We start from the raw sequence: 13,159 nt of genomic DNA on the forward strand, positions 1-13,159 counted from the left end.
GTATTTGTCACTGACGTATCTGGCTGTTGGCACCGTTTGGAGAGGTTATGAACCACTTAGGACAAGAAATATTTCTGAACAAAGTATATCACTGAGGGTAGGCTTTGAGCATTTACAGCTTTGTCCCACTTCCAAATCATTCTGCCTGCTTCTTAATTGTTAGTGAGATGAAATATTTTAGCTTTCTACCCTGCTGTCATGTCTCCCCAGAGATTATGCTCTGGAAGTGCAAGCTAAAGAAAAAAAAGAAAGAAAAAAAAACCTCTTCCTACTAGAAGTCCCTCTTGGTCATGGCATTTTAATACAACAAGGGCAACCACAAAATAATAAGCATAAATCCTATAGCTACAAATTTGATGAAACTAATACATTCATTGAAAGACATAAGGTAGCAGACAAACCATCAAAAAAGAAACAATAATCATAAATATATTATATAAATTGACTTTTTGTTTAAACATCTTACTAAAAAGAACTTCTTTTAGTCAAACACCTTACCTGGCCAAGTTGCCTTCACACATAAATTCTATCAATCATTATTAACAATTAATATTGAATCTAAATAAGTTCTACTGCAAGGTGAAAAATATCAATCCAACTTAGGAATCAAGAATTACTCTTGACACAACAAGCAAATTAAGAAAACATAAAACAAGAAATTCATATTCCTTATGAAAATAATTGCAGGTATAGAGAGATGGCTGAGCAGTTAAGAACACTGGCTGCTCTTTCAAGAGTCATGTTCAGTTCCCAGCATCCCCATGGCAGTTCACAACCATCTATAACTACAGTTCCAGAGGAAACTAAAACCTTCTTCCAGCCTCCATTGGCACTACCTGATTGTGTTGCCCAGACATACATTCAGGAAAAACACCCATACACATACAATAAAAACAGAAGGAAAACAATTAAAAAGAAAATATACACAAACATTTAACACATATCATCCAATAATATTTTAAAATTATACTTGATGTCTATGGGGTACTCCTTCACAAATGCAAGGTTGGGTTACCACTTCACTTTCACTTAATTTCACATTAGTATGTTTCATTTAATTGAACATATCAGAAATTAAGCAGGAAAAAAGTCTCAATTAAATGCATGTGACAATATGTATCATCTATTAAAATACCTCTTCACAACTTAATAAGATATGGTAACTCAACCTAATAAAGTACACATCTATATACAGGTTTAAGTTTTAAAGTGAAATTAGTTTCAATGTGTTTTGAATTACTAAGACAAGAATGTCTGTTTCCCATCAAATTTATTCAACATCAGAATGAAATTCAAGCCAGTGCTAACAAGGTTATGAATAAAGAAATACGTGATATCCAAAGCAGAAAGAAAAGCACCTTGTCAAAAGTAATTAGTATAACATTTTTTGAATCTACACAAAAAGCAGCTAAAATATGTTAATTCTGCTAGATTGTGAGATTCAAGTTCAATATAGAAAAACTCTATTGTTTTTCCCAATGACACTAAACTTAAAAGAACAATTCTTCTTGCATCATTAAAACAGGAAGCACTAGAAGATAAATATGACAAAAGATGTGCAAGACCTATATGCTGAAAATAACCATTCCTAAAATTAGGTATGATTTGGAGTGGAAAAAGAAACCTTGTTTATAGAAAAGTAAGTATTTTTTTAATGTCCATTTTGTGCAAACTGAATCCAGGCTGAATGAAAATACCAACCAAAAATCTAAGTAGGCTTTTTTATAAGAAAGTGAAAGGGTGACTTTAAAATTAATAAAGAAATGCAAATGACCTACAAGAGCCTAAACAATTTGAAAAAGAAAAGCAAAGCTCATGGATTGTAATCACCAACTTCAAGATATACTATAAAGATTCAGTTAATCAAGACAGAGGGATATGGTCATGAAGATAGACAAATAAGTCACTGAACAGAACATAGTATCCAGAGATAGGCCTTCACACATATGAAAATCTGATTTTAAATGAAATTGCAAGGTAATTCATTGAAGAAAAGATAATTTTCCCAATGATGATGCTAGAAGTCTGAATGTTAAAAAAAAAAAAACTTCAGCACATACCTACATAACCACATATTAAAATAACACAAAATGAATTAAGGATACAAATATAAACTACAGAATACTCTAAAATACATAGCAAAAATTTTCACGTAGAATTAGATAAACATTTCTTAAGTGGGGTAATTAAAAACCATTAGTTTAATGGGCAAATTACAAAACAGACTTCACCAAAATTAGGAAATTCTGCTTTCAAAAGATATGAGATTAAAAAATCAAACTAAAAACCAGAAGAAAATATTTTAAAATAGCATACATGATAAGAGACTTCCATCTAAACTAGGAACCTCCAGAAGAAAACAAATAATTAACTTGAAAATGGCCAAATGTTTAAACATTTTATCAAAGAAGATAGACAGCAAATAAATGCAGGAAAAGATGCCCAACATATTTAGTCTTTAAGGTGATGAAATTGATAACCACAATTAGGTAATACTATATAATTAACAGATGTTCAAAATGTTTTAAAAAAGAAAAAAAAGACTGATCATACCAACTGTTGGCAAGGATGTGAAGCAACTGAAATTCTTGTATGCTGCTGTTCAGAGTGTAAAAATTATACAAGCACTTTGGAAAACAGTTTGGCAGTGACCTTAAAGTTAAAACACACCTACCATGTGACCCAGCTATTAAACTCCTAGATATTTATTCATGAGAAATGAAAACATTATGTCAATACAATCATTTGTACATGAATGTTTACAGCAGCTTAATTGGTAATATCCAAAAACTGGAATAACACAAACATTCATCAAGTAAATAAACAAAACATGGTACATCCATAAAATGGGAACTACTCACCAAAAAAGTGAATGAGCTGACACATACAACATGGATAAACCAAAATAATTATAATGATTTAAACAAGATATATATATATATATATATATATATATAGAGAGAGAGAGAGAGAGAGAGAGAGAGAGAGAGAGAGAGAGATCTTGTTTCTATAATCTCTTAGAAAACACAAACAGTGACAGACAGCAGACTCAGTAGAGGTAGGGTGGAAAGAACACATTATAATCTTTTGGTAATAATGTTATTTTATTTTAATAATGATTTCACAGTTACACGAAAAGGCAAAAGATATCAAATTGTATAATTTGTTGTACTCTTTATTGTATGTCAATTATACCTCAAAAAATCAAGTTCTGAATCAACTAAACACCACACAAGAGGCATTTAGGTAGCTTGAGTAACCAAAGTCCTAGACTTGCTCCTATCTAGTTCACTCAGTTATTCATAATGCCCTATCATCTCAGAGAAGAATAAAAAGAACAGAGATTATCTAAAAGCACACACAGAAAGTACCAACTGACATATCACTAAATACTATATAGAGTGATAAAAAGCTTATGATTTCAAATTTCTACAGAAAAATTATAGGACTTTTTAGCTTTGTTGGAATAAAATATATTCACAAATTTGTAAAGAAATTCTCACCTCTTTGGATAATCTTGTGAAGACATCCCCTCCTCTGAGGAAATCCAAGATTAAGTACAGCTTTCCTTCAGTCTGAAAGGCTAATTAGAAATAATAATGTTGTAGCAGACTAACCCTAAAGACTGAACATTTTACCATACTTTTATATTAACATGTTTACTATTTATCAACATAATAAAATAATTATATATTTAAATGGTCTACTGTTAGACAATATCAAAATTAAACCCACTATTTTATTGAGTGTTAAAATTGCTATAAATTCCTTTCCAGAACATATTCAGTGTTACATGTGGCTTTACAAAATCTACTACTAAAATTTTCCTGTTAATGAAGTTTCTTGTTCTGGTACAGTTGCCTGAAATTTGTCACCCAATAATATCTATGGCATTCTACAAAGCTCAAAGAAGTTACCGCCTCTAAAAAGTTGCACACTTTCCTATAGCATCTTTAATCTCCATCAAAATTATCTATTAATACTTTTTATATTTAATTGTACTTCATGCCTCTTTTGCATTTTTTCATTTTCATATGTACATTCAATTGCACAACTTCATTCTCTGTATATTACTAGAAATTATGGATTATTTCAGTAGCCCACTTCATATAATACAGTATTTTGCCACAATAGGGGTTTACTATTAATCTCAGGGCAAGTAAGAGACTCAAAGACATTCTATAGTATTGCCATTTTTATTCTATTACATTTTAAAAAAGAGTTAAAGTGGTCAGAATTTCTTGTAAGGTTTGAATAAACTGGTTAAATATTTAAAATGATTTCTCTCAAAAACTGCACTAAGAATAAAATCAATATGTGCTACATTTTAAATGCACAAAATGAAATATCATAAACTACATCAAATTTTTATTTTGATCTATCTATTCCCCAAGAAAATCATATCTACAATCTCTTTCATATATTAACAAAGGAGACATGACTGAAATTTCTAATTGTCTGATTCCAAAACTCATCCTTCCATTATTTCTGCTACTTTTTACTACTCTCAGCTCCTCCGTAATATTACAAAACAGTTCAAACTACCTAATATATAACCACATAACCTTAATTAGTACTGGAAAATAAAAATAATATTGTCCTTGTAAGTAAACATCTAAATGATTTACATAAATTATCATAGTAGCCTATGATCATGGAGGTACTGTCTCATCTTGTAGAAGAAACTGTGGGGTGCGGCCCACCACCCGGCTCCCGCACAGCTAGCTTTACATCCGAAGTAACAACACACAAATTGTATTCATTTAAACACTGCTTGGATTTTATCTATCTGTTGCTTTCATTGGTTAATTAATAAAGAAAACTGCTTGGCCTGATAGGTCAGGACATAGGTAGGCGGGGTAGACAGAACAGAATGCTGGGAAGAAGGCAATGAGGCAGACGCCATAGCTCTCCTCTCAGAGATGGATGCAGGTTAAGATCTTTCCAGGTAAGCCACCACCTCGTGGTGCTACACACATTAATAGAAATGGGTTAATCAAGATGTGAGAGTTAGCCAGTAAGAGGCTAGAGCAAATGGGCCAAGCAGTGTTTAAAAGAATACAATTTCCATGTAATTATTCTAGGGCTAAGCTAGCCGTGCAGGAGCCGGGCAGGACGAAAAGCAGGCCTGCCCACAGCTCCTTCTACATCATCTCATCTAGAAATACTACCGGTCAAACAAGTTGAAGACATTTTCATTTTTCATTGCATGGGAATTTCATGTGTGTGTGTGTGTGTGTGTGTGTATAAAATGTGTTTTCATATACACAAATTTACGTCCATTTTCTTCTCTCCACTTCCTCCCATAGCCTCCCAACACAACTGCCTCCCAATTTCACATGTTCATTTTTAAGAGTTCAGCCAGTATGTGCATGCATATAGAGTCATCCACTGAAACATGGGTAGTGCCTTAGCTACTGCATAGCTAAAGAAAACTGACTCTTTACCCACAGCCATCAACTGTCAATAGTTCAATTTGGGGTGAGACTTCATAACCCCCTCAGTGATACTTGATGGGATTTTGGAAGACATTATCATGTTACATAATTGAGTATATCAACTTAAGACAATAAAATTCAACTAAATGCTAGATATTGATACATATTTCAGACATTTTATATTACAATGAAATTCAACTAAAGGCTAGATATTGATACATGTTTCATATTTTATATTGCAGAATACATTAACCAACTTTAAAGTATTTATTTCTTGTTATACTATCTGAAAATAATTGTACTTCTCTAATTCCATAATTTAAAAAAAGGGTTGCATACCATAGTGTAGTTTGACGATAAATGGATGATTTACTTCCACCAAAATATCCCTCTCCATTTTTGTGCGAACGCGGTCTCGAACTAAAATTACAAAAAGACTGAAATATTATACTCGTTCATGATCTCAGTAAAGACCTGTCATTTACTAACCAAAATATAAATACATAAATAATTTCATTAAGTAACCAATGCAATTAAGTCTGTGTAGTCCTAGATAATAATAACCATTTTCAGAAACCAGAAGATTTTGTTTAGATCTAGAGATCTAAAGTGGCATATTTGGCTAGTATGTATTTAAGTTTTCGTGTGAAATAAAATTGAAATTAGTTGTAAACTTCGTCTTCTACCCTGACACCTCCCCTCCGCCCACCTTTTTCTCTTTCACTGGGTTTCAGGAAGTCCATGCTGGTCTTGAATATGTTATACAGTGGAGGATGATTTTGAACTCCACCTCTCTAGAGCTAGGATTACAGGTTTGTGTTATCATGTCAGGATCTGCATTAATTTTATAAGTCTAGAAGACAGTGCATATAAATGTATGGAGTAGTTGTGCTTTCTAAATGTGCACCACCCAGACAAAACATTAAAAAAAAAAGTTGAAAGAAAAAAGTAAGATTTTTAAAATATTGAACTTTAGACTGAATTAAATGAAATGTGTCACATTTCCTGCTGTTAAACTTTTATTCAGCACATTCAGAAAATTAAGTTATATGGCAACAGAGGTCCTGTAATAATTAACAATGCTAAAAAGCAACTCTAAGTATTCTCTTTACAAGCAACATATGGTGCATTTCATAAAACAAGTTTTGCCAAATTATATTCTAATTAAAGTTTTTAATTTGATACCTTTTAAGCAAGCTTTTCTTAACACCTTCATTGCATAGAGCTGCCCAGCATCAGGACCAGTCTTCTTTCTAACAAGAAAAACCTAATAGAAGAAATATTTTTAAGTGAATTTCAGTTCAAACCAGTTCATCACTTTAAATATATTTTCTTATATATTCCTGTGAATTTCATACAATAAATTCTGATTATATTCACCCACTATGTGTTCACCAATAAATTTCACTCCCATCATATCTCCCAATGTCATGTTCTCTTTTTATATTGAACTTAATTCAATTAGTGTTTCTTGCATGTGCATGGGTTTAGGGCCAACTATGAGAACATAAGCAACTTATTAAACAAAACTCACCCACCCCCAAACATATCCATGTGGAATTTTGATTGGCTCAATACTGTGCAAGTCTGATACTGACAACCACAGTTCCTATGGACCAGACTTATCATATTGAGAAAATACTGTTTCATAGTAATCCTCCCTAACCTCTGGCTCTTATATCATTTGTTTGGTAAGGTTGTTCAAGCTGTACTAAGTCACATACAGAATATAATAAAAGAATGCATGTCTCAAAAACCTAAGAGATGGAGCCGGGCGGTGGTGGCGCACGCCTTTAATCCCAGCACTCGGGAGGCAGAGGCAGGCGGATCTCTGTGAGTTCGAGACCAGCCTGGTCTACAAGAGCTAGATCCAGGACAGGCTCCAAAGCCGCAGAGAAACCCTGTCTCGAAAAACAAAAAAAAAAAAAACAAAAACAAAAAAAAAAAAACCTAAGAGATGGAATAAAATCATTCACTTTTCATGTATTTGAGATTATAACATAATTACATCAATTCTCCTTTCGCTTTCCTCCATCCAAACACTCCTATATATCCCACCTTGCTCTCTTAAGTTCATGGCTTCTTTTCTTATTGTTATTGCACACACACACACACACACACACAAATTTCTTTTTAAAATAAAACCTCAGTTCATATGATGTTCCTTGTACAAATGTTTTCAGGTCTGGCCCTCTGATATTGAATAGACAATTGGTATGCTCCTTGGGGGAAACTCCTTTTATAAGGTGTTAATTATTTTCTACAATTTTCACATGTATATAATGTGTTTGGATCAGGTTACCCCCCATTGCTTCCCTTTCAAATCCTTTCCTAGCACGCCACTACTAGTCCCTGTAAACTTGAGGCATTCTTTTTCCCTGCACACTAATTATAGACTTTCCCTTACGCTTTCTGTTATAAAATAGGTAAATATGTAGCTATGCTATAATGTATATTTAGCTAATGTATATTTGTTTACATTCTCCTTAATTTAACAACTCAAACTCTGTATATTTACTAGTTTAAAAAGGAAAAATTTATAAGTAGATAGCATTTTCCTGGACTTAGAGAAGTTTGTGGCTCAAGAAATTAATAACAAAATGAAACATAGATTTGAGGTTCAGATTTCATTTTAAGACTGCATTGCCTTAATAAAAACCAAAGAAATGCTACCACCATAAATATTAATTTGTTTTAGAAGTTCTTTGTATTTTATTTAATAACAAAGAATAATCAAAGGCAATGCTTACCTGCAAGGTAAAATAATGATGGCAAAATATCTTAATAAAAAATGTGGACAATAAAGCCTAAGTTTACCAAATGAGCTTAAATAATATTTCTTCAAACTCAAATGATGATCCAAAAATGCTAGAATATACAGCACTTTAATTATAAAGATAGATATAGACACAGTTTGTAGGAATTAAAAATTATGGGCTGCTGAGTTGAATGGGCAGATAACAGGGGTTGCTTTCAATATTTGAGTTTGGTCTCTGGGACCCACATGCTGAAGAGAGAACTAATTACTGCAAGTTGTCCTCTGCAACCCCCCCACACCCTACCACATGTATATTCATAGAGAGGGGGCACCCACTAGGAAAGACTGTTTTCTTTTTAAATTAACAGATACTTGTTTTCTCTGCCCAAGCCTGCCATCACCACACCACAGTTCATTCATTTGAATCAAGCAGTGTCGCTTAAATTGGAAACATACCTAAATAAATTATTTTACAGAAAATTGCCAATGCAAGAGCTGTTAAATAACTGTCATGCCTCCTCTTTGACAAGTATATCTGGAAGCCTTTTATTCTATATCAGCTATGTAACAATTACATAGCAGCAAAATCTGATGTGCTATATGCACCTGACATTCATTCACTATGATTGAGCACACAGCTACTTATATTTTTATGTCTCATGGGAGTTCTGCTTTCTTCTCTCTAAATAGAAACTTTTAGATCATACCTGAAGATCACTTCATGGTACTGTTTTACACTAACCCAGAATGTTACTTTTAACATTTTCTGAGTAAAAGAACCAGCCTTCTGGTTTTTTCCCCAATCCATGGTAGATGATAATTTTACAAAATATAATCAAATTAATTTAGAATAATGAACTTTAAAGCTATGTAAAAAATAACCATTAATATCCCACAGATCAAAAATTAGTCCTATGGAAGTTTCTAAATGCTTACTCTCTATTTTTAAACATCTGCAAAACTAAACTGCTAATTAGTTGATAATAATCACAGTTGGAGCAGATTAATAAAAAAGAGTCCACATATTAACACACAGAAGGTTTATTTTCGACAATACGGAACAAATATTGAGAACAGAAGAGCTTCACAGTTAAACCCAACCACACATTTTGCAGATCAATATCTGTGTATTAAATGAACAGATTAAAAATACTATGTCAATTTAATAGTAGAATTGAAATTCTACTATAATCTGAATGAATTCCAAGCAATTTTCCCAATGTAGAAACTCAAGAAAATGTGGAGAGCACCACAGATGATTTCAAAATGGTTGCTCAATTTGTTTTATTTCATATATTTAAAACTGAAGAATCATAATTCACAAATTACTTTATTAATAAAAACAACAAACATTTGAGTAAATAGTGTCAAAATCAGTATACCCATCATCTATCATCAGTACCATTTAAAATGCAAACATTAAATTCAAAATTAAAGTCTTATAATTTATTAGTACTGAGTCAGTACATTTAAAATCACAAAAATCTATTTTTGAAGCTAGTATATAGAATAGACCAAAGAACTTGATCAATTATGAAGACAAGATGTTATATAAAACTTAAATTGTTTAAGATAAAGAGTTCCAATTCCAGAAGTATACTTACTCATGTAAGTTTTGGCCAAAGTTTTGTCTTTCAGTGAACAGATGGGTATGTGTTTATACAACTGATTAAAGATGTACTATTTACCATTTTAAAGCACTAAGTAAAATGTATTTTCATAATTAAAATAATAAACTGCAAAGCTAAGCAAATGTCAATGACCCTAAATACCAGACTCAAAGGTTTCAGAGATTTACTAAATACAGGAAAATTTTCCTGTTTTATAATCAAAATTACCATAATGAAGAAATTTTTTTTCTCATGGTTTATTTTTTTTTTATATTTAAAAATTTCCATCTCCTTCCCTCCTCCTCCCCCCTCCCTCCGCTCCTCCTCCCCCTTCCCTCCCCTCCTTCTCCCCCTTCCCTCCCCTTCCCTCCACCCATACCTCCCCTCCCTCCCTCTCAAGGCCAAGGAGCCATCAGGGTTCCCCACTCTATGCTAAGTCCAAGGTCCTCCCAACTCCCCCCAGGTCCAGGAAGGTGATCGACCAAGCTGAGAAGGCTCCCACAGAGCCTGTCCATGCAGAAGAATCAGAGCCCAGCGCCATTGTCCTTTGCTTCTCAGTCAGCCCCCGCGGCTGAATGAAGAAATTTTTTAAAAAAGCCAACTCATCTTACATGTTTTTACTCTACCACATACAAAATTATGTTTCATTCTTACAGAAAAGTTATTTTCTCAATCTCTGAGGCTTAAACACATCTTTAAAATTTAAAAATTATTGAAGACTCAAAAGATCTTGATTCTTTGGGTTACATCTATTCATATTTGCCATATTAAAATTAGAAAAGAAAAATATTATGTATTAGTGGAATAACACTAAACATTTTGTATGGTTATAGTGATATTTCATTTGTATTTTAATAAATAAAGCTTGCTTAAAGATCAGAGAGTAAAAGAGCCAAACTGGTCAGGCTTACAGAACAGACAGGCATGGCACACACCTTTAATCCCAGTAGCCACACTACTTTGCCATATAAGATGGGTGGTAGAGGTGCATGCCTTTAATCACATCCCTAGAGAGGAATATATGATGGGAGGAAACAGCTCTCGGAAACAGTCTCATTCTGCAATTCCTGAAGGCAGGATTGACATTTTGTCTGAGGTAGAGGTAAGAACCAGTAGCTGGTTGCTTTGCTTTTCTGATCTTCAGATTGAACCCCAATATCGGTCTCTGAGTTTTTAATCATTCATGCTATATATGATATCATAAATGATTTTTTTTTTTTGGTTTTTCGAGACAAGGTTTCTCTGTGTAACAGTCCTGGTTGTCCTAGAACTCACTCTGTAGACTAGGCTGGCCTTGAACTCACAGAGATCCACAGGCCTCTGCCTCCCTAGTGCTGAGATCAAGGGTGTGTGCCACCAACCAGATTCAAAAATGTTTTTAAAGATAATTACGTTTTCCAAAATAAAAAAGTAAATGAAAAGTGTGACACTGAACTACATTTTTGCTAATACCTACTTAGCTTAAAATAAGACAACTGGATTCATATATCTGGCTCTATATTCAACATGTTAAAATCAAGTTATTTTGCAGAAAATAGTTGTTTATCAGGGTTCACAAGTGTAATTTGCCAGATAGAATTTTGATAATCTTTTCATATAATTGTGACTGTACTGATATATCCAAAATCGACAACTAGCAGTTTCTTTAAAAGAGAATCTGAAACCATATTCCTTTTATCTAGCTATGTTCTGTTACACAAAAATAATACTGGCCCTCCTTGCATTTTGAATGTATTTAGTACCCATACTTGATTTGATGCACAAATCATCTGAAAAATACTGATTCACTTAATTACAAACACCTTCCAAATGCTGGCATAGCTACATAATCATTAAATTATATAAAGTATCAAAATGTTTAGGTGCTGAGGAAGAAAAAAATTTATAGACATGAGTTATAAAAAAACATATAAAGCTAATTGTTGGTTCAAGTCTTAATTCTGTCATGGATATTTTTGGTTTGGGTGGTGGATAAGTTCATAAAATATATTTACTACTGAAAGTATAAAATTTAATGTGAAGCTTTGCATTTTCCATCTCAAATGGAAATTTGAATTTAATGAACTGTAGATAAGTGATTTAGTTGTATAGACTTTCAGTTTGACTAATTTTGGTGTGATATTTTTATTTAAATCAAGGTTTTTATATCAAAATTTATGAATTTAAAAAATTAAAAATTAATAATTCATTTTTCTTCAAACTTCTACTTTTAATAGACAAAAATATGACCAGTACTTTTTTCCTATAAAATAGAATCATACCATTCATTTTTTGCAAAAACAATAACAAAAACTATCAATACTCAAATTTAAGTAACCATAGTTTTTAACTCATTTCTTTCTACTAAGAATAGTGATCCACAAGAGGACAGCTGCACATATGAACTCACAGCAACTGTGAAAGGATGTACTGGTGCAATCTCAAGCCAGATAAAATCCCAGTATGGAAAATGAGAAATGGGCATGAAGTCCCACCACTAGATTTTTAAGAACCATATTGCTAGAAGATGGAGTCAGTTTTCTTTAATGGAGTGGCCTACTAGCAGGCTGACCACACTCTATGACACGCTCCAGTCTTAAGAGTAATTGGACAGCAAAAATTGGATTACATGGATTAAAAAAAAAACAAGAAAAACTCAGAAGTTGGGTGGGTAGGAAAATGAGGGTGAAAATGGGAGGAGTTAGGGTAAGGGAATGATTATAAACAAAATAAATTGTTATTAAATTCTCAAAAAATTAATACAGATATATAAGATAGTGATCCATGAAAAATAACTAGTTCACCTCATAACTAAAAATTTTTCACTTGTATTCTGCTTCAAAAAATCTTGTTTGATCTGCAACTAAAATGTTTCATTATATTTTCAATTCTATAGATTATTAAAAAGATAAAAATTTGATGGTTGAGATATAATAAAATAAATAACTGATTATATCTCATCAAGAAAATTCTTCAACTAAGTGTGAGACTGTAAAGAACCCAATGACAAATGTACTATTTGGAGTTTCTACTATTATTGTGCACAGCAGTTCTAAAAATATTTGGGTTTTTATGAAACAGTTCTGACCTAAGGACTCCTTGAAAGGGTTTGGAGATGCCTAGAGACACACAGACCACCCCTCTGACAACTACTGTTGTAGAACACAGTCATTAATGATATTGCAAAGAATAGCATATAAAGGAAGAGGCAGTTAAGGAAAGATAAAAGAGCCCATACTTCAAGAAAAAAAATTAAGTTTTACAAAGTAATCATTTCTCATAGCTCTCCAAGGGTTCCCTATTATTCTTAAATGTCAAATAAAAGATGTCATGTGATCTTTCATAATCTTAAAAAGTGACTGCTAATTCCATAA

At 32.6% G+C, this 13,159-nt stretch overlaps 1 protein-coding gene across 2 annotated transcripts in view; it reads right to left on the reverse strand.

Annotated features, from left to right (window-relative positions):
- The window catches only part of Rps6ka6 (ribosomal protein S6 kinase A6), a 130,267-nt gene that overhangs the window by 54,562 nt on the left and 62,546 nt on the right, over nucleotides 1-13,159 (reverse strand). For both annotated transcript variants that reach the window (XM_038316373.1, XM_038316374.1), the window contains 3 exons: nucleotides 6,624-6,705; nucleotides 5,778-5,858; nucleotides 3,504-3,583 (listed from right to left, as the gene is read on the reverse strand). In XM_038316373.1, coding sequence (XP_038172301.1) covers nucleotides 3,504-3,583; nucleotides 5,778-5,858; nucleotides 6,624-6,705 — 243 coding nt within the window. The remainder of the gene's footprint in view (nucleotides 1-3,503; nucleotides 3,584-5,777; nucleotides 5,859-6,623; nucleotides 6,706-13,159) is intronic.

The sequence above is a fragment of the Arvicola amphibius genome, chromosome X, assembly GCF_903992535.2.
Source record: "Arvicola amphibius chromosome X, mArvAmp1.2, whole genome shotgun sequence".
NCBI lineage: Eukaryota > Metazoa > Chordata > Mammalia > Rodentia > Cricetidae > Arvicola > Arvicola amphibius.